Raw genomic sequence first — 20,024 nt, forward strand, 5'->3', positions numbered from 1 at the left:
CTCCCAATTTGTTTGCATAAGAACTGGAATGCAGGAACAATTTTTCTCTCAAAAGTTTTTACACTTATTTACTGCACTGTATGCCATGGCATGCATGCAGAGGGCAGAGGATAAGTTGCATGAATATATGCTTTCCTTCCACCATGTGGGCTCTGACCATCGTACCCAGGCGATCAGACTTGGCAGCAAGTACCCTTACCTACTGAGTCATCTTGGATGCCTATGGAACAATTTTTCCCTCTACCTCCATGAGCTCTCAAGTTGTGGCCAGCGAGGTCTTGATCTGTATCTTATTCATTAAATCCCTTATGAAAAGTGATTTGCTTCGATGGTATTGAAGATTGTGTTCCCACCCATTCCTGTTTCACGTGGTTCCAGGACTCCAGCTCTTTTGACATCCTACCTTAAAGGACAGTTTCCCCATCATCACTGAAGAACCAGGTGCTGAATCATTAATTTTATATGTCAGATTAGGGCCAAATGTCTTTGAGCTTCAACGCCAAAGTGAAATAACTAAATACGCTTTTATTGTGAACCACACACCGCTAAGGAAAAGATTTCTGCATGGTGGATGTTTGTCAGTCCATTTCTGTGAGTTCAGATTGAACACATGGGGAAGAGCCCAGGGGTTCTATTCTCTGCGTGAACATCCCCAATGATGGGACTGATTAATGCCTGTCAAATGGCAAGCTTTCAACAAATAGTTGATTAAATCGACCTTCCCCAAACCAATAACTTCTAGTCATTTATTCATTCAAAGTTACTGGAACTAGCGCGTTAGCGACTCTTCATAGAAAGTGTGAAGGATTTCCCCCCCAAAGGATCTCTAAATAAAACAATGCATGGGTCGTTTATAAAAAAATAAACATCACGTCTAAACCTAGTGCTATGTTTTTGTATTTCTGCCCTAGGTTGGCCTCGGTTCCCCTCGGAGAGGCGGGTTAAGGATGTGCTTGCTGCCCTTGAGTCTCCTTCCTTTGTAGTTTTTTTGGCTAGTCTGGTTACGCTAGCCCCCGCGGCTGCGGAGCGCGCGGCCACGCCCGGGAGCGCGCAGCTCCCGCAGCCTGGCGGGCGGGGCCTCCAAGAACGGTCGAGCCGCGCGTCCTGCTGCGCCGCCCTCTTCCTCACCACCTCCCTCTCCCAGTGGTTTGTGGTATCCCGAGAGGGACAGAAGGTGTCCTCTCGGGTCCAGGCCCTGCCAGGCGGCCGCGAGCGTGAATGCCCGCAAGCGTGCGCGCGTGGGAGGCGGCTGCGCTCTTCCCGCAGGGGCCCAGCGCTGCGTGAGGATCCCCGGTCAGCCTGGACGCTCACTGGTCGTGGACCGGGCCCGGGAGCGCGCGAGGCGGCGACGGGAACCCGGGACCCCAGGCCGCGCGACACAGCCCCGAGGCGCCTCGCCCACGTTCACGCTCCACCCCACCCCCTCCGCTTCCTTCCTCTGTTCGGCGCGCCGGAGAGCGAGCGCGGGCTGGACGCGAACCAGGGCAAGCCTCGGGCCGTTCTACTTAGTGGTTCCCGGCCCGCTGCCCGCGCGCTGTTTGTGAGGCGTGGCCCGGCGAAGGAGGCGCTTGGGGGGCGTGGGGCTCCCCAGCTGGCGGCGGTGACGGAGAGGGCGCGCGGGACAATGAGCTGGGCAGCTGCAAGCCGCGACCGCTTTTAGCTGGCTAAGCGGGCCCACCTGCGAGCATGGCCCGCGTGCTCGAGCCAGGTGTCCCAACGCTTTAAGGCCGGAGCGCCCAGATCACAGCGCGCTGCGGCTGGGGCGGTGGGGACGTTCCTTCATTAATTTATTTATTTGTGGAGAGCAATCTCTGAGCAGCCGCGATGGCCAGCACCAGGAGCATTGAGCTGGAGCATTTTGAAGAACGGGACAAAAGGCCGCGGGCAGGGTCGCGGAGAGGGGCTCCCAGCTCCTCCGGGGGCAGCAGCATCTCTGGCCCCAAGGGCAATGGGCTCATCCCCAGCCCGGCGCACAGTGCTCACTGCAGCTTCTACCGCACGCGGACCTTGCAGGCCTTAAGCTCGGAGAAGAAGGCCAAGAAGGCACGCTTCTACCGGAATGGGGACCGCTACTTCAAAGGCCTGGTCTTTGCCATCTCCAACGATCGCTTCCGTTCCTTTGATGCGCTCCTCATAGAGTTGACCCGCTCGCTGTCTGACAATGTGAACCTGCCTCAGGGCGTCCGCACAATCTACACCATAGACGGCAGTCGGAAGGTCACCAGCTTGGACGAGCTGCTGGAAGGTAGGAGGGGCGGGCAAGGCTTGGCAGGTGCAAGCAATGCTTGGCAGGTGCAGTGACTGTGGGCAGGGCGCTTCCCCGCCTAGAGCGGGGCAGGTGCTTTCTAGGCAGCCAGGGGGATTAGAGCTCCTCTGTAGTTTGTGTTGGGCCGGGGTGCACACATTCTCTGTCCTTCTCAAGAGATTCCCCCCCCCCTTTTTTTTGAAGAAAATTCTAATGAGTAGAGACAAATACAGACAATGGTACCTTTATAATTAACCAACTTATTTTTGCTGGAAGGGCAAGGGCAAGCTGTTTGAAAGCATGGTCCTCCAGTGAGGCGCGGGGTAACCCTTGGTGGAGCTCAGCGCAGAACCTGTGCTGTCCCCGTGTTTGGGATCCCACTGTACCTTCTGTGCATGGCTGCGGTTCTGACTTGTTCCAGGTTGGCTTTTCTGATTTCACTTACGGCAGAAGTCACTCGAAATCAAGAGGGACTATTCAGCGTAGCAGGTATCTTGGCTTCATCTTGGACCATACTGGACACTTTTAAAAGTATAGGTGACTGGCCCCACCCCTTAGATATTATGATGTGCATGGTTGGGGTGTGACTTGGGCGTTTAAAGTTTGGAAAGTTCCTCAGATGATTTCAGTGTGTAGACAAAATGGAAAAGTAGCCGTGCTTAAAGAATTTTCCACATTTGGTCGACAACGGGGTGAATCAAGATGAATCTCTCCTGCCTTCTCCCTGAAGAGGATAACTAGGGTCGAGGGAAGTGACAGCAGAGGCCTATTAGAAATTAGTAATCCTGGCACAACAACCATGCATCACTCAGAAGGACCACTTGGTAATATGTTGGGTCATTCTTGAGTTTCTGCAATATTTATTAGTTTTCGGGAAGGGATGGGTGGTTGGTAGTTATGAACCTGATTTTTAGTTCTAAACAGCACCCAGAAAGACCAGATACATCCCCTAGTGTGTATGGACTGAATGTATACATGTAGCTACCTCTCAGACATCTTTTGTAATGCAAACAGGGCATTCCATGTAGCCATAGCAACAAGAGGGAGGAAACTGATCTCTGAACTAGGTGATTTTCTTATTTCAGCATAAGCTTATATTCTAAAGTCATTTTCTCCGTTTCACAGGTGAGGAAACCTAAGCAGCATGCATGCCAGGGTTACTGATTTCTCACAGGCCTCAGTTGATGCTTTCTCTTTTACAGTTCACCTCCAAAGGAAATAAGGTAGCCATTCTGAGGAGTCCTCAAAGTGCCTGAGTTTCTCCATTACTTTTAGCAAATGGTACCCTTGCTCTGGCTACAGGACAACACAATTAAAATTGTCTTCTATATAATTTAGCAGTAGAACGGGCTACCTCACACTTTGCCTTCGTAGTGAGTTTTGGTTTTAAAGACTAAAAGAAGAGGGCAAGAAACCTGTAGGTGTGCCAGTAAAATGAAGAAAACATCGTTGAGAGATAAGGTCTCACTACATAGCTTCGGCTGTCTTGGTACTCACTATGTAAACCAGGCTGGCCTTGAACTCACAGAGATCCGCCTGTCTCCAGTTTCCTGAAAATGGATCCTGATAGTTTTTGTCTGATCCCCATGTCAGAGCACCAGCACAGTGAAAGGCTCAACACTGTTGTGCAAGCACGTGTCACTCACGGGTCCTCAGGTGATGTACCCACTCCACCTCCAGATGGTTAATAATGCTAGGGTCCTTCTCTGAAGTTATTTTGACAAGGTATTGTTAAGTTAAATTAAACTGCTTCAAAGGAGAGATAAGAGCATTTTCTGGGTTAATATAAAGACACATGCTATACGTCTAGTCCTAGGGGATGGGTGGCCTTCTGAGTCACTTCGAGTCCAAATAGGTGGTTGGGAAATTTCCTTGAAGTCTTTCACTTGCTGATATTTGGAGAATGGTGATTTGGGCAAACACTGACTACACATACAGTCCAAAAAATTATACCACATTGTAAATAATGGTACAACAAATGGTTTCTGTGCCTTTGCTGACTTGGTTCAAGAGTTTTCGTAATATAAAATGACTGTAAAAGAAATTTCAAGCCGGGCGGTGGTGGCGCACGCCTTTAATCCCAGCACTCGGGAGGCAGAGGCAGGCAGATCTGTGTGAGTTCGAGACCAGCCTGGTCTACAAGAGCTAGTTCCAGGACAGGCTCCAAAACCACAGAGAAACCCTGTCTCGAAAAACTAAAAAAAAAAAAAAAGAAAGAAAAAAAAAGAAATTTCAACTTTTTTGGTTATAGTAGAAATCTGTCTAATAGTGTCTTTCTCTATTAATTTCTTAGTTGAACAGGGTGACATATGCCTGTGATTCCAGAGCCCTGGAGGTACAGGCTGCTGGGGGATCATCAAAAATTTAAGGCTAGCTTGATCTAAATAGTTAAGTTCCCAGCTGCCAGGAATATATAGAACTTGTCTTTAACATTGAGCCTTCTCGCCACCCCCTTTTTAAAAAGTGTTTGTTATGCAAGTGTGGGGAGCAGAATTTGGACCCCCAGAACCCACATAAATGCTGATGGATATGGAGGCTTGCCTGTAATTCTAGCTTTGTGAGACAGAGTCGGGGATCCCCAGAGCAGCTGACTACTGAGACTAGCTGTATCAGTAAGCTCTGGGGTTTATGGAGAGACATCCCCTACCTTACTTAAGGTGAAAGAGTGATTGAGGACAAGTCCCAGCATCAACCCCAGCCTACCACGTGCATGCACACCGTCATGTACATGCATATCCCCACATGTGTGCCTGCACATATGCCAACATGCAAAGACACATATGAAGTTTCAGGTTTCAATTAAAATCATGTGCTCAAATGTTCAGATTTATCCCACTGAACCAGGGTGCTTTCTGATGTAACTTACCTCGGTGAGTACAGTGTTGGCCATGCTGTCAAACTACTCTACTTCATGTGAGTCAGCTGTTAAACTATGTTTCATTTTCTTTGCCTCTTCCATGCTAGCAAACATACTTTAGGAAGTGATTAAAACAAAACTAAAATTGCCTTCAATTAAGACTAGAGAACTTGATTCAGGATTACAAGGCTCCTTCCTAGCCACTGTCCCCTTGAGCTCAGATGACAAAAGAAATTTGCATGGCCCAGTTTTTTTCTCCTACCCTTGACCTTGAAAGTCTCTGGAGACTCAAGCTGGTCTGGTGTAGGACAGCTTTCCTTCAGCATGGTTCCTAAACCAGCTAACTGGTTTATTCAGCTTTCTGGATTAGTATTGCCGAGTGGGCAGTGTGGGTTCCTGTAAATCTGTTTATTCTTGGAAACTCTTGTAGGACTCTATCTCCCAACAGTAAGTGTGGGAAAATTAGGTTGAGTCTGCTGAGCTTGGAGTATCTCTGAAGGTCCATTCGGAATGTCCAGATGAGGGCTTTTAGCACTTTTTCCCACTTGTCATCCCCTTTTGCCTAACATAAATTATAATCACCTGGTTATAGGTATATAAAATGACATAGCATTTACTAAAAGTAAATCATGAAGAAATATATTTTGTGTTTAAAATTTGTTTTATTAAGTTTGTTTCTATGTATGTCTGTGAATGTGCATACCATTTTGAAAAAAGGAATGGGAAGATACTGGTTTGGTAAGATCAATTTGCGTGCTTTTGCTTGCAGGGTAACACTTATTAACATTTTAAACAAACACACTAAGGAACCTGGAGGCAAAAGCCGATGCAGAGGCCATGAAGGGTGCTGCTTAATAGCTTGCTCATCACGGCTTGCTCAGCCTGCTTTCTTATAGAACCCAGGACCAGCAGCTCAGGGATGGCACCACTCACAATGGACTGGATCCTCCCCCATCAATAGTTAATTGAGAAAATGCCCTACAGCTGAATATTGTGGAGGTTCATCTTGTCTAGTTTGTGTGTCAACTTTGATATAAGACCAGCCAGCACATCCTAATGCTTGTGCTGCAGCCACTTGACTGACGGAGCTGTCTCCATGGTCTGCTATTGGAATATGCATATCAGAATATACATTTAGAGCAATTTAGTTCATTGAGCTCTTCCTTAGAATATCTTTTACAAATTTAAGATTAATTTTGAAATAATGATAAAATTGTTTCTCAGTCAGCGATAGTCTCCTTCCTCATTTCCTTGCTGCTCATCTTCATCTCTTAACAGTATTTTGCCTCACCTGAAGAAAGTCACCAAAATGTATTGCTGGATCTATGCATGTTCATTAAGCCCGTGTGAGTGAATAAACCTGAAAAGTGGCCCAGTGGATGTTAGTTTAGTTTAGTTAGTTTAGTGATCAAAGTCAGTAGCTGGGGAGTTACACATGAATCTTATAGTGCATTTAAATACTTAGTAGCCTGGCTCCTAGAGATACTTGAGTCATGGTCTTCAGAATCTTCCAGCAAAATTATGTCTGACACCCACCCCCACCTCCAAGTGCTCGGATTAAAGGCATACACCACCATGCCCTGTCTACCTTTTTTCTGACTCGGAACAGACCATGTGGAGATTCATAAAACGTTGGCTATGTCTTCCTCCTCCTCCTCTTTCCCCTTCTTCCCCTTTTCCTCCTCTTCCTTCCCCCAGCCCCTAACTCCCTTCTCCTCTTCCAGGTGCCCAGGCACTTTGACATCAGAGTTACATCTCAGGCCTGCCCTGCCTATTGTTTATCTGTCCTTCAGATGTGACCCATTTCCCTCAAGTCTTCTCATTCTTGGAAGGCCTGTCTATCTGTCTTTCATTTTTGGACGAACACTTATTTTCTGAACTTTTGTTACTTGTGTGAGTGCTGAATCTAAGTCACAATCGGTATTGCTTGCCGAAACTGAGGGCTAAACTGTGCTTTTAGATCCATGCAAGATTAAGGATGCAGGAGAGGAGAATTGAAGGACCCCAGAGGCAGGCTCATCCAAGCAGTGGTTCCCCAGTTAATGGGATGCTACACTCATTGTGCCCCAGTTTGTTTGCAGATGTCAACCGTCTTTCAGTTTGAAACCATTCCACTAGCCTTATAGTTGCAGTTTGTTTGTTTGCTTGTTTGGACAAGAGTCTCATTGTTGTAGTTCTGGCTGACCTGGTACTGAGATCCACCTGCTTCTGCCTCCCAAATGCTGGGACCACTCCTGGCTATATTTGATTTTATTTGATACATAGGAGTTATAGTTATGGGGTATTGTGAGCTATCTCAATGCATGTACACAGTGTTAATGATCGTGTCACGGTAACCCTATTACCTCAAACATTTTTTTTTTGTTTGTGCTAGGAACTTTCAAAATCCTCTCTGCTATTGACTTGGAAACATTTCACTTAATTTTTGTTAACTGTAGTTATTGTACTACTGTGTGGAACAGTAGAAGTTGTTCCTCATATTCCCCTGAAATTACAAAACCTGAGTATGTTCGTGCCCCCTGGAAATAAGAATAGGAGCCTGCCAGTGGTGGTGCATGCCTTTAACCCAAGCACTTGAGAGGCAGAGGCAGGTGGATCTCTGTGAGTTTGAGGCCAACCTGGTCTACAGAGCAAGTTCCAGGACAGGCAAAAAGAAAGAAAATAAGAATAAGGGTGGCAGGTGGGTGTAGCTCAGTGGTAGAGGGCTGCTTTACAAGATTCCAGCTCGTGGTTCTAAGCCCGTGGGTCATGACCTCCTGGGGCTGAATGACCCTTTCACAGGGGACACACATCAGATATCCCACATATCAGATATTTTCATTACAATTCATAACAGTAGCAAAAATTGCAGTTATGAAGTAGCAATGATGTAGCACGAATTCTCATTGTTATTAATAATAAAAACCGAGAGTCAGATACTGGGAGTTAATGCTGAAGATCAGAGAAGCAGAGTGCCAGCCACTAGAGAATTTTTACCTCTACTAGTGCTCAAACTGAAGGGACAATCCTGTCCTCAGACTGCATCTCCAGACTGCATCTGTCTCCACTAAACCTTCAGATTGCAGTGCTCTTGACTCCTCCCTCCTTATAGTCCTGTCTAGTCCTATCTACCTCCCTAGTGCTGGGATTAAAGGTGTGAGCCACCACTCCCTGGCTTCTTGTGATTTAGCTCTGCACTACGATCTTCAGACAAGCTTTGTTTGTTAAAACACAAACAGAATAACAGTACACAGTGAAATATGGTCTGGGGTCACCACAGCGTAAGGAACTACATTAAAAGGTCACAGCTTTAAGAAGGTGGAGATCCACTGCTCTAGAACACCACCACCAAGAGTGGTAAAACAATCTATATAAAAATCTAGCATACAAATGATAGAGATTGCTAACTGCATTGTAATTTAAAGATATTTATAAATATAAAGATGATATGCAAAGGTTCCATACTGCAATGCCATCCAAGCACAGTGGCCATGAAAGAACTGGCCGACCTTCACGACCTGTGAAAATGTAAGCTAGCAGGATAAAGCTGCAGGTACTGTTTGTGCTAACTGAACTGCTATTCACGGTTCCCTTCAGTGCTTAATGCTATGTTGGTGTGCAGAATTGATGCAATGCCCTTCAGAATGCCATGCACTGAGCCAGCTATATAGCTAACTGACTTCTATTCCTAGTAAGTGTATGTTCTCTGCCCTTAACTTGCTGTGAGCATATCTTTATATTAGGTATTATCTTATTTTCCCAACTAATTCCTGTCCAAGTCACATACCTTGCACCTAAAGAGTTAGAGCTTTGGGCAGGAATTTGTGTGGCTGTGCTTCATTTAGAAGTAGTTATTTAGATGTATTTCATACATTTTATCATAAAAACCAACTCAAGATTAAAATTCCCATTGTCAACTCTAAGGATATCTTACCCTTGACCAGGTGTGGGGATCTGAAGGATCTGTTAGTTTACACTACTGTATGAGAATTATTTTTGGTCTCATTAGTAGAATTTCTATTTTCACATTTAGCTAATTTCTTAGGTCTTAAGACAAACTTCTCTAGTGTCATTTTATTTGTATTTTAAAAAAATAAAGCTTGCCTGAAGCTTGGAAAAGTAAAACAGCCACACTGGCCAGTCTTACTGACTATGCAGCAAATGACACATACTTTAATCCCAGTAGTTACAATGACATACACCTTAAATCCCTGTAGTTACAATGACATATACCTTTAATCCCAGTAGTTACAATGACATAAACCTTAAATCCCAGTAGTTACAATGACATACACCTTTAATCCCAGTAGTTACAATGACATAAACCTTAAATCCCAGTAGTTACAATGGCACACACCTTTAATCCCAGTAACCACACTAGTTTACCAAAGAAACCAGGCAGTAGTGGTGCATGCCCTTAATCCCAGAATTAGAGATGATTATAAAACAGGAGCAGACAGCTCTCGGTCACAGTCTCATTCTGAGACTTCCTGGAGGCAGGATCACCATTTTTGGACTGAGGTTAAGGTCAGAGCCAGTGACTGAATGCCTTGCTTTTCTGGTCTTCAGGTTGAACCCTAATACCTGTCTCTGAGTTTTTATTAATCATGCTCCCACTCCTATGTCTCTATGTGGAAACCTCAGTATATAGACATACCTTTCTTGAGATCTGCGTTGACAGTAGCTTCTCTTCACTTTCCCTGGTGGAAAGCTTCATAAACCCAACAGTTGGGTGTATCTTGAGGAGAGGACTGTGCTTAGCTTTCAGATGTGTTGAAAATGTGGTCATAGAGGTCACCCACCTCATTTTGTGTCCACCGCAGATGGAAGTGGCAGGGATGCTCCTGGGGCCTGACACAGGGGTACAGTGCACATAGTACCCCAGCTGGAGCAGTGGATTTTGTGTTATCTTGATGATTCCCATAATTTTTACTTCAGACAGTGCACAGTTTGGTTAGAAAACCCAATTAAATCATTTGTCACAGTAAACTAATAAAACAGTCTTACTCTTTCCTGCTCTGTATTTTTCTTAGCAGCTATGTGGGGTACTCATCTCCTGATGGAAATGAGCACGTTTGACTACAATGCACTCAGAAGCTCACCCACGTTAGGCTTCACCAAGAGCACACATACCTGAATGTGGTTTTCCTCAGTTGCTTTCTTTTCGGGAAAATTTTCCTTAGATTTGGAAATTAGGAAAGCATTGAAATTCCTAAGATTTACAGGTATTAAGCCTTAACTGTCTTTCCATGTTTTCTTCTGCATTCCCTTGTTTAAGTGTGATGAATGCATGTCTATCAATATGTCTGTCATTTTCTCCAGGAGTGAAGAGCCTGTGTTTCAGGTTTAATCAGGTTTTGTTTTCCTCATAAGGTTGTCTGCCTGCTCCTTCTACAAGAATGAAGTACAACCATGGGCTCCAGATTTCATGTCACAGAATTTCTGACTTGAATGTCAGGATTATTTATAAACTAGTTAGTGACCTAAATAATTAAATTATAGCAAATGTGAGAACTATATTGACTTACACACAAGTAGTCTCAAACTGCTGGTGTATGAATTTCCTACTTTGTAAATCATATGTAGCTCTCCCACAGCCAGCATCACTCTCAATAGTAGAAAACTTCAAAGCTTCTATTTTAGGAGGAGGAAGAGATACTCACACTCACCCCATAAGCAACCAGCACAGCACTGAGGGCCCCCAGGAAGAACAGATTTTTTAAAAAAGCAAAGGTGTTGGAAGAAGTGTCTAGGTCAGCAGTTCTCAACTAGTGGGTTGTGATTCCTTTGGAAGTTGGACAACTCTTTTGCAGGGGTTGTCTAAGTGTCTAAGACCACTGGAAAACACAAATATTTACTTATGATTCATAACAGTAGCAAAATAAGTTATGAAGTAGCAATGAAAATAATTTTATGGTTGGGAGTCACCACAGCATGAGGAACTATATTAAAGGGTCACAGCATTAGGAAGGTTGAGAACCACTCATCTATGTCCTAGATTATAACCAGGGTTTGTTTTCAGAGCAACTAGGGAAAGTAAAAACCTTACGTATGCTTTTATAACCTGTCTACCAGTGACTGTTTCAGCTGGACCAGGGTGAGGCTTAGATCTGCTGAAGGAACAAGATCACCTAATTTATAAAAAAAACCTAAAACTTTCTTAACTAACTAGAGAATGATTATGAGAAACCAATAGCTTGTAAGCTCAGTGTGCAGAAAACTGTATGTGTGCACATGCACACCATTGAAGCGTGAAATTCTATTCTGTGGACACCTTGACTCAGAACTCCCAAATTATAGAACTGCTCTACATGTTTCTAGTAGGAACATTATGAAGGGAAAATGGGGACAGGGAAGGAGTTAACTACCTCTAACTAGACAATCACATGAAGGGCTTGCTCTCCTGTTTGTTTCTGTTCTTCCAAGCCCATGTGTAGAAGGAAATTAAGACATGAGTTGAAAAGCGTGTGTCCTGGGTGGTTTGTCAGCTGTGCAGGGTCTGGTTGATCAAAGGAGATGGACATAGAAAATTTGCTCACTTTCTTTTTACCTTGTTTTTTTATCTTTAAGAAGACTTTACCACTGACTTAATATCTCCGTGTCTTAAGAAACAACTATCTTCTCTTGCTAAGGTTATTTTTACATAGTCTTCTATTACACATTTTGAGTCAGAACATTCATCAAGTTTTCATCAAAAATAAAAATGGCAAGAATTTTTGATATGATTCTTATTTTTTCTGTAAAATTCAATGATAGCACCATCATATTTTTCTCACTAATACATACATGTGCATTGCATGGCTTTATTAATTTGATAACTATTTTTGAAATTCTGTACAATTTTCTTATGACCATACTGTCAAATGGTTCTATGGGGATGACAACTTGGGTGGTGATGGTTGGGGAAGACTTCAGGGTGCTGCTGTAGGAGTGGTATTATAGTTTAGGATTGGTTCCCTGCGTCTCCCAGGCAGAACCCTAACAATTCGTCTACACAGAAGACATGGCATGTCCTCAGAATTCCTTTCCACATCCCTGATCTGTCACTTGTGCAGGAGCCTTTGGGCATCTCTGAGGTTCTCTACTAATCAGGTCCTGGAGAACATTTTGATAATAGTCAATATTGACATTATTAGCTTATCCTCAGGCTTTCTCTTTCATTATTTTGGTTAAAACATTTATGACTCATCTGATATGATTACTATATCAAGAATGAATCTATTTGTACTAAGTATATGAAATAATGTGTTCTTTGTGATTATATCTCAGAGAAAATCTTAGCATGTAACCTTCCATGTCAAAAAGTCAGTACCAATATAATTGTTATATATTTCTTGGAAAAGTACCATCTTTTCAGTAGGAATTTTAGAAATTTTGGAATGTAAAAAATTTAGATATCGATAAACGATAAGCAAACAGTATAGCCTCTGTGCCCTTCTTAATTAAACAAAAGCCTGATTAAGCTTTGTGAGAAATGACTGTATCATTTTAGCTTAATATCTGCTCCCATTTAAGAAGATATAGAAAAAGTTGTCCACTTGAAGTTTTAGTTTTATTTTAAATTTATATTCCTCTAGAGAAAACAGTGCCAGCACTATGCTGCTTTGAGGAGCCAAGCCTTTCACTTCACAGTGCTTCAGTAGTTGAATGGATGATACTACATCTGAATATAATAAGTCCACTGTATAAGAATGTAGTGATTGCTGTTTGAATGAAATTAGAAGGATTTTAATTTTTATGAATATATTTGTTTCAAATATTTCAACCAGAATGAACTATTTATGTTTATTTCTGAGACAGGGTCTCACTGTGTAGCCTAGATGGGCCTGAAACTCCTTGCATAGCCTAGAGTATCCTTAAACTTGGTGCCAATCTTTCTACCTTAACCTCTGCTCCTAGGACTGCAAGCTTGAGCTACCATACCCAGTACAATCCCTCTCCCTTTGTAGTAACAGTTCAGGCTGAGTTCAAGCTGGCCTTGAACTCAGATCTTTCCACTTTAGCCTTCAGAGTAGCTAGGATTACAGGATTCTACCATATCACCATGGCTGGCTAAGATGAGCTTTTATGAAGAATAAATTAGTTTGCATTTGGAATTATGAAGTACTTTGTAATTTAGTTACTTGATTTATTTAATTCTGCAGCTAATGATCCTGAGAATCAAAGTGTGGAGTAATGACTTATCAAAGGTGTGAGACATTTGGGTAAAATAAAACCCAGGTCTCACTCTTCATTTCTGGGCCTAGAGCTTTTCACATTATACCTGTAATTTTCTGAAAACCAACCTAGGTACTTTGGAAGAAAGGGAGGTGGGTGGATGTTAAAGGAAAGGGGTATTATACTGCACCCCCTTTTTGTGACCACAAGTTTAGGAGTTACAGATTTCCAGAAGCCATTGTTTAGACATAATGCATCCAGGCTTATTATGGCCAATGCTCAGAGATCTGATATTGTGCTAGTAAAATTGTTATTTGCTTTTTAGGAGAGAGTTACGTGTGTGCCTCCAATGAACCATTTCGTAAAGTTGATTACACCAAAAATGTTAATCCAAACTGGTCTGTGAACATCAAGGGAGGTACAACCCGAGCCTTGGTCGTGGCCTCTGTGAAGAGTGAGGTGAAAGAAAGCAAGGACTTCATCAAGCCCAAGTTAGTGACTGTGATTCGAAGTGGAGTGAAGCCGAGGAAGGCCGTGCGGATCCTTCTCAATAAAAAGACTGCCCATTCTTTTGAGCAGGTCCTAACAGATATCACCGAAGCCATTAAACTAGATTCAGGCGTGGTCAAGAGGCTGTGTACCCTGGATGGAAAGCAGGTAGGTGGTGCTTCCCACAGCTCGCCATCTTGCCTTCGTTGAGTTTACCTGTTGATTATCTTTGCTGGTGTTTGCTGATGTCCTATACGGTCTGGAACTTGCTGTATAAGACAGGCCAAGCTTGAGCTTGGGCTCCACTGTCCTCCCAAGTGCTAGGATTAGAGGCATGCAGCATGTCCAGCTCTTTATGTGCAGGATTAGGGGCATGCAGCATGTCCGGCTCTTTATGTGCAGGATTAGGGGCATGCAGCATGTCCGGCTCCTTGTGTGCAGGATTAGAGGTGTAGAGCAGGTCCAGCTCCTTGTGTGCAGGATTAGGGGCATGCAGCATGTCCGGCTCCTTGTGTGCAGGATTAGAGGCATGCAGCATGTCCGGCTCCTTGTGTGCAGGATTAGAGGCATGCAGCATGTCCGGCTCCTTGTGTGCAGGATTAGAGGCATGCAGCATGTCCGGCTCCTTGTGTGCAGGATTAGAGGTGTAGAGCAGGTCCAGCTCCTTGTGCTGCTGCAGTTATATCGGCAACAGAATGTCGTGGTCTCCTGGAAGTGGTCCTTGCAGATTTACATGAGGACTATATGTGTGAATTAGCCTTTAGCAAGAAAGATGTAAGGGCCTCCCATTTTTCCAGCTATCTTAGAATCCTCGTACTCCTCATTTTTTAGAAGGAAAGATGTCAATTTCCAGGGAAAAGGATAAGTTGAGTGGTGTTATGTGCTAAACAGGAAGTTATCCAGAAATAATTATCAATTAGTGTTTAGTGGTTTGTGCTGTGGGACAATGGTCTGTACCCTGTCACTTGTATTTTAAATAAATGCTGTTTGGCCAGTAACCAGGCAGGAAGTATAGGCGGGGCAACCAGGCAGGAAGTAGAGGTGAAACAACAAGAATTCTGAGAAGAGGGAAGTTTCAGTCTGCAGTCTTCATCCAGACACAGAGCAAACAAGATGTGATTGCCTTGTCAAGAAAGGTACCAAGCCACGTGGCTAACACAGACAAGTCTTATGGGCTAATATAAGTTATAAGAGTTAATAAGAAGCCTGAGCTACTAGGCCAATCAGTTTATAATTAATGTAGGCCTCTGTGTGTTTACTTGGGACTAAATAGATGTGGGACCTGGTAGGACACAAACTTCAGTCAACAGAATGATGTGCCAATGTGGGGCTGACTGAATCCACTTTAAAGCCTTAGAGAGCTTGGGAAGTTATTCTAGATAGGAAAGAATAAGAGTTAAGCACAGCTGATAGCAGCACTTTCTCGGGTAGGCTCTGCTTGCTAGAGGCAAGCGCTCTCATTTAAGAAAGGCTTCCTGACTCAGCTTTAGCCGCAAAACCTTGCAGCTCTTATAAGAGGTCCTGCCATGAAACACTTAAATGGTATTGGTGAAAAAACTGACTGAATGCTTTTTGCTGGTGGCAGAGACCTTGAAACGCCATAGAGTTGTGGCAATAAACATGGCTCCAGCCAGTACTTCTGCCGTGAGGCTAGACTATCAGAATAAAGCTAAGGAGTGGGCTGGATCCAGCCATCAAAGCCATGGCTTTAATCCTAGCCATATTGCTGTACACGTGTTAAGGGTTGACCACTTGGGATTGGATAACCTATCTGGATGCTCGTTCTTGGGGAAAACTGATTCTCCCTCTGTCAGCCACTATTAGTTGCCGGTAGTTCTTCTTTTCATCGAGGGGTGGGGCCTTGTGAAATTTCCGTCATGTGCATTGGCATGTCGACTGGTGGTGTCACTATGCAAGTCTTGTTGAGATTTCATAGGTACAGTTTTCTGTCATGTCTAGAAGATACTAGCAACAAGTGTCCTGAGTCATCTGGTTCTTCCAATCTTTCTTCCCCCTCTTCCATGGTTTTTCTGGGCCTTAGGAGTAGGAGTTACATTGTAGGAAAACCAGTTGGGGCTAAGCACCTGTGGTCACATATTCTCTACATGTGGACCAGTTGTATATCTCAATAATGCTCTCTATTTACTACAAAAAGAAGGGTTTTCTTGTGGAGGGATGAGAGTTACCCTTATCTTTGGGTATAAGAATAAGCTTTTAGAATATGGTTAGAAATTATATTGATTGTGGCAATTGTGGGTTCTCCCCTAGGGTCTTGGACCTCTCTAGCCATAGATATTGGCTAAGTTTATAGTACTGGGTGTGCATTCCCTCCTATTGAGTAGACCTTGAATTCTATTAGACAAATGTTGGTCATTCCCATGATAAAGTGCCCTTGTGCTGTTATTGTACCATGGGGGTATCTTGTCAGAAAGGTATCACTGAGGTTTATAAGTTTTATAGCTGGGTAGGAATGTTGATTTCTCTTTTCCCCTGACAGCTTGCATAGCATCTTCAGGTATCACTAGAGCTAGTCCTTGGGAAGGAAGCTTGCAGGTCAGTTCCAACTCTATTTCCCCAAGTTCTGTCTGAAATGCATGGTATCTTCAACAAAGGCACTGAAACTATATCAATAGCTATGTCAAAATGGAAAAGAATTTTCCAAGAATAAAAATAGTGGGAAAGTTATAGTAAGTAAGGTTTCTTGGACTGTATAAACATTAAATTTCTGGATGTCAAGCAGCAGTTTTATGTTGAGGTATAGCAACTTAATATTAGGGGATCCTGGAAAAGTGACTAAAAGTTTGTAGAGTTTGAAAGCACAGACAAATGCAGTGACCTTTAAAATGTGTAAACTCGTGATGAAACATTTGAGTACTGAGACTGTGACTCAGAGTATTTGTTTAGTATGAGAGAGACATGGGCTTTGTTCCTGATATCCCCCAGCAGTCCTTCAGTCTTCCTTTTGGTGCTTAAATTGATTTTCTTTTAAGAAGAGAAATTTCTGTTGCACGGATAATAAAAACCCAGAGATAGATATTGGGGTTCAAGCTGAAGATCAGAAAAGCAAAGCAGTCAAGCAACTAGAGAGATCTTACCTCTACCAACTCTCAGACAAACAAAAAATATTCTTCTCTCTGCCCAGCCATATTGCTCCTGTCTTCACCTCTCTCCATTAAAGCTGTGTGATTCCCAAAAGCTGGGATTAAAGGTGTGAACCACCACCACCTGGATCTGTTTCTGGATTGATTTTGTGTAGCCCAGGGTAGCCTTGAACTCACAGAGATCCTTCTGTCTTCTGAGTCTTGGGATTAAAGTTATGTGTCACCACTCCCTGACCTGTAGGGCTGACTAGGGTGGCTGCTTTGCCTTCTGATCTCCAGGAAAACTTCATTTATTAAAACCAAATACTATAACACTAAAAAATGTCCAATGTTTTTGAGGATGCAGTGATTTGACCATGTCAAAAGAGATGGAAGTATACAATTTATAAGCTTTGAAAAGCAGTATGCAAATGTTTGTAACTCTCTCAAAGGTCTTACTGCTTGAACTCATAAATTCATTTTAGAAATTTGTCCTAAATAGCCTGAAAAACAAGCTGGGCGGTGGTGGCGCACGTCTTTGATCCCAGCACTTGGGAGGCAGAGGCAGGCGGATCTCTGTGAGTTCGAGACCAACCTGGTCTACAAGAGCTAGTTCCAGGACAGGCTCCAAAACCACAGAGAAACCCTGTCTTGAAAAACCAAAAAAAAAAAAAAATAGCCTGAAAAACAAACATAAGAAACTGTGCATAGGAACTTTAAGCCCAGCGTGGAATCAGGAAGATGGATTGCTACCAGTTAAATACCGAATGTGAAAACATTCCATTCCTTCCTTCATACTGGCCATTTCCGTGTGTGTTTGGGGAAATCTAACAGTTGAGGAAAAGGCTAAAGGAAAGAAACAAGGAGTGAGCTCTTGTGTGTTGTACTTTTTATTTTGCTCACAAGGATAGGAAAGACAACTTAAAAAGTAATGCAGCAGAAACAGGAGGAGTAGACTGGGGGCACAGAGGGGAAGGGGAGGGAACAGGAGGAGAGGAGGGAGGGGAAACTGTGGTAGGGCTGTAAAATAAATAAATAAATGTAATTCAGAGGTTGTCATTACCATCAGAAACCAACTGTTTGCTGTTGTGAACCCTCTGCTATGTGCTTCACCCACTGCTTTTCTGTCTTGTCTCAGGCCCTAGCTGTAAAGCCAGCTGATCATGGATCTCTGAAACCTCTAGTCCTTTTAGGTTCCTGTAGGTATTTTGGTACAGGGATAAAAAAACAAATAGCCATATTTTTCATTATCTTTAAAAAAGTACAACCTTCACTCAGGAGGCAGAGGCAGATGGATCTCTGTGAGTTTGAGGCTAGCCTGGTCTACAGAGTGAGTTCTAGTACAGCCAGGGTTACACAGAAAAACCCTACCTCAAAAACAATAACAAGAAAAAATCCAAACAAACAAAACAACAACAACGACAAAAAAACCCTAACAAAACAAAAAGGTTCAATCTTGAAGTTGGGAGTAGCTCAGTAATAAACACCTGACTCGCATGGAAGTGGCCCCAAGTTCCATCCCCCTCCCCCAACCCAGCAAAAAGGAAAAAGAATGATAAATGAAAATTCCTAATGTAAAACTCATATATTTATAAATGAGATGACTAAGAAAAAAGATCTATAAAGAGGAATACAGGCTGTTCCATAATTTTGTTTAAACACACAGTGAACTTTGATTAGTTACCCAAATACAGTTTTGTTTTGTTTTTTAAGAAACAAAGCCTTGAACTTTTAAACACATGTATAGGGAAAGAAGGCCTTTCAAACGTGTTTAAAGTTAGAAAGCCTTTTTTTTGAAATAAGCCACAGCGGCAAAGTTCTTTAAAAATGTCTCTTTTTTTCTGCTACAGAACTGAAAGGTCCAAATATAACTTTTCCCACATATGTGAAGAGTTCTAGCTTTTAGCATTCCCAGAAACAGCAGCGTTTAACATGAAAGAAACATTTTATAGAATTTTGGAACAAGTTGGTTCTTGTCATGGACAGAGGCAAAACAGACTTAGAAATTGCTTGCAGTTGATGCTTTTAGGGTAAAACACTTCCAGACTTTGGGACCACTGCCAGCGTTGAGATGCCCACGTGCAGTGTCCTCTTCAGGGAGCATGACAGCCGCTGGTGTGCCTGCCATATGAGCCATTTCAGAGTCTGGATGCCTTCCACCCTCACTTTCGCAAAGCTTAGTTATTACCTGGGTCGTTAGCACATGGCCAGCTAGTTTGCAGATCCCTGCTCTGCTGCATCTCTTCACTCTTCCTTTTCATGGGAGAGGTGCTTATTTCCTCCTTATTGGTTATGCAGAGATCAAAGGTTAAGCTTGGCCATGCCCTCCACATTCTCAGGGAAGAAGAATGAATTGAGTCTAAATTAAATAAAAATGCTTCATGAAGGAAAATACGGTTGCTCTCTCAGTAGCACCATGTAATTTTTCAGATTTAAAAATTGATCCCATGTATTTGTTGATGTTAATATAGAAAAGCTTCACTCCTAGACTGTGTACTGTTTTTCATGATTATTTTCCTTGGGTATTTTTAGGACTCTTAATTGTAGTATGATAGAACTGCCAGACTCAGTGCAGTGAGCTCTGCAGTTAGCATCACCTCCATGGTGATGTTCAGAGTCTTAGGGACTGTTCATATCGAAGCAGCCAGCACCTACCCAGAAGGAATGTTCCTGTTTTCATAGGCATATCAGACTCTTACTTTCTTTCATATGTTTTTTTCTGTTTTGTATTGGCTTATGGTAGGCATCTCTAAGTATGAGCTTGAAGAAATTTGATTATGTTTGAAAATGGTCTCGTTTGTCCACATGCAAGGTCATTAAAAAGCCATTTCAAGTGTGAGTTATGAGTATCGTGTATGAGAACTCACTGATGCTGCTATAATATACACAGTGTATCTCTGAAGATTTTAGATTCCTGAGCATCTAATCTCTAGTGGTTGTTAGTTTACCTATTTACTGTGTTAAAGTGTTATGGCTGAACATTTGAAAATGGAAATGAATTCATTACTGAGCCAGGTATCAAGCCCCCAGGGCTGTGTGATTGCCAGGCAAGGGCTCTACCACTGAACAATTTCGACAGCCCTTTGAAAATGTGAATAAAAATCCTCTCTTTTTATGTGAAATGATGCTTGTATAAATGAAAACTTATAAAAGTCTATTTAGGCAACTTTGCCCATGTTTTAACATTTTGTGTGTTTCTTCACTTAGTATAGTGGTC

General features: G+C 43.0%; 2 protein-coding genes across 4 annotated transcripts in view; both read left to right on the plus strand.

Annotated features, from left to right (window-relative positions):
• LOC121453009 (antigen-presenting glycoprotein CD1d-like) overlaps positions 1–1,660 on the plus strand; it is a 54,432-nt gene extending 52,772 nt beyond the window's left edge. The window contains exon 9 of the mRNA XM_041659520.1: positions 912–1,660. Within this exon, the coding sequence (XP_041515454.1) occupies positions 912–1,660 (749 nt within the window). The remainder of the gene's footprint in view (positions 1–911) is intronic.
• A 153-nt stretch (positions 1,661–1,813) lies between these two features.
• Dclk2 (doublecortin like kinase 2) overlaps positions 1,814–20,024 on the plus strand; it is a 123,984-nt gene continuing 105,773 nt past the window's right edge. For all 3 annotated transcript variants that reach the window (XM_041658984.1, XM_041658985.1, XM_041658986.1), the window contains exons 1-2: positions 1,814–2,245; positions 13,564–13,895. In XM_041658984.1, coding sequence (XP_041514918.1) covers positions 1,825–2,245; positions 13,564–13,895 — 753 coding nt within the window. In that variant the 5' untranslated portion in view covers positions 1,814–1,824. The remainder of the gene's footprint in view (positions 2,246–13,563; positions 13,896–20,024) is intronic.

The sequence above is a fragment of the Microtus oregoni genome, unplaced genomic scaffold (assembly GCF_018167655.1).
Source record: "Microtus oregoni isolate MIOR12 unplaced genomic scaffold, Mior012 000010F_ref0000083, whole genome shotgun sequence".
Lineage (NCBI taxonomy): Eukaryota > Metazoa > Chordata > Mammalia > Rodentia > Cricetidae > Microtus > Microtus oregoni.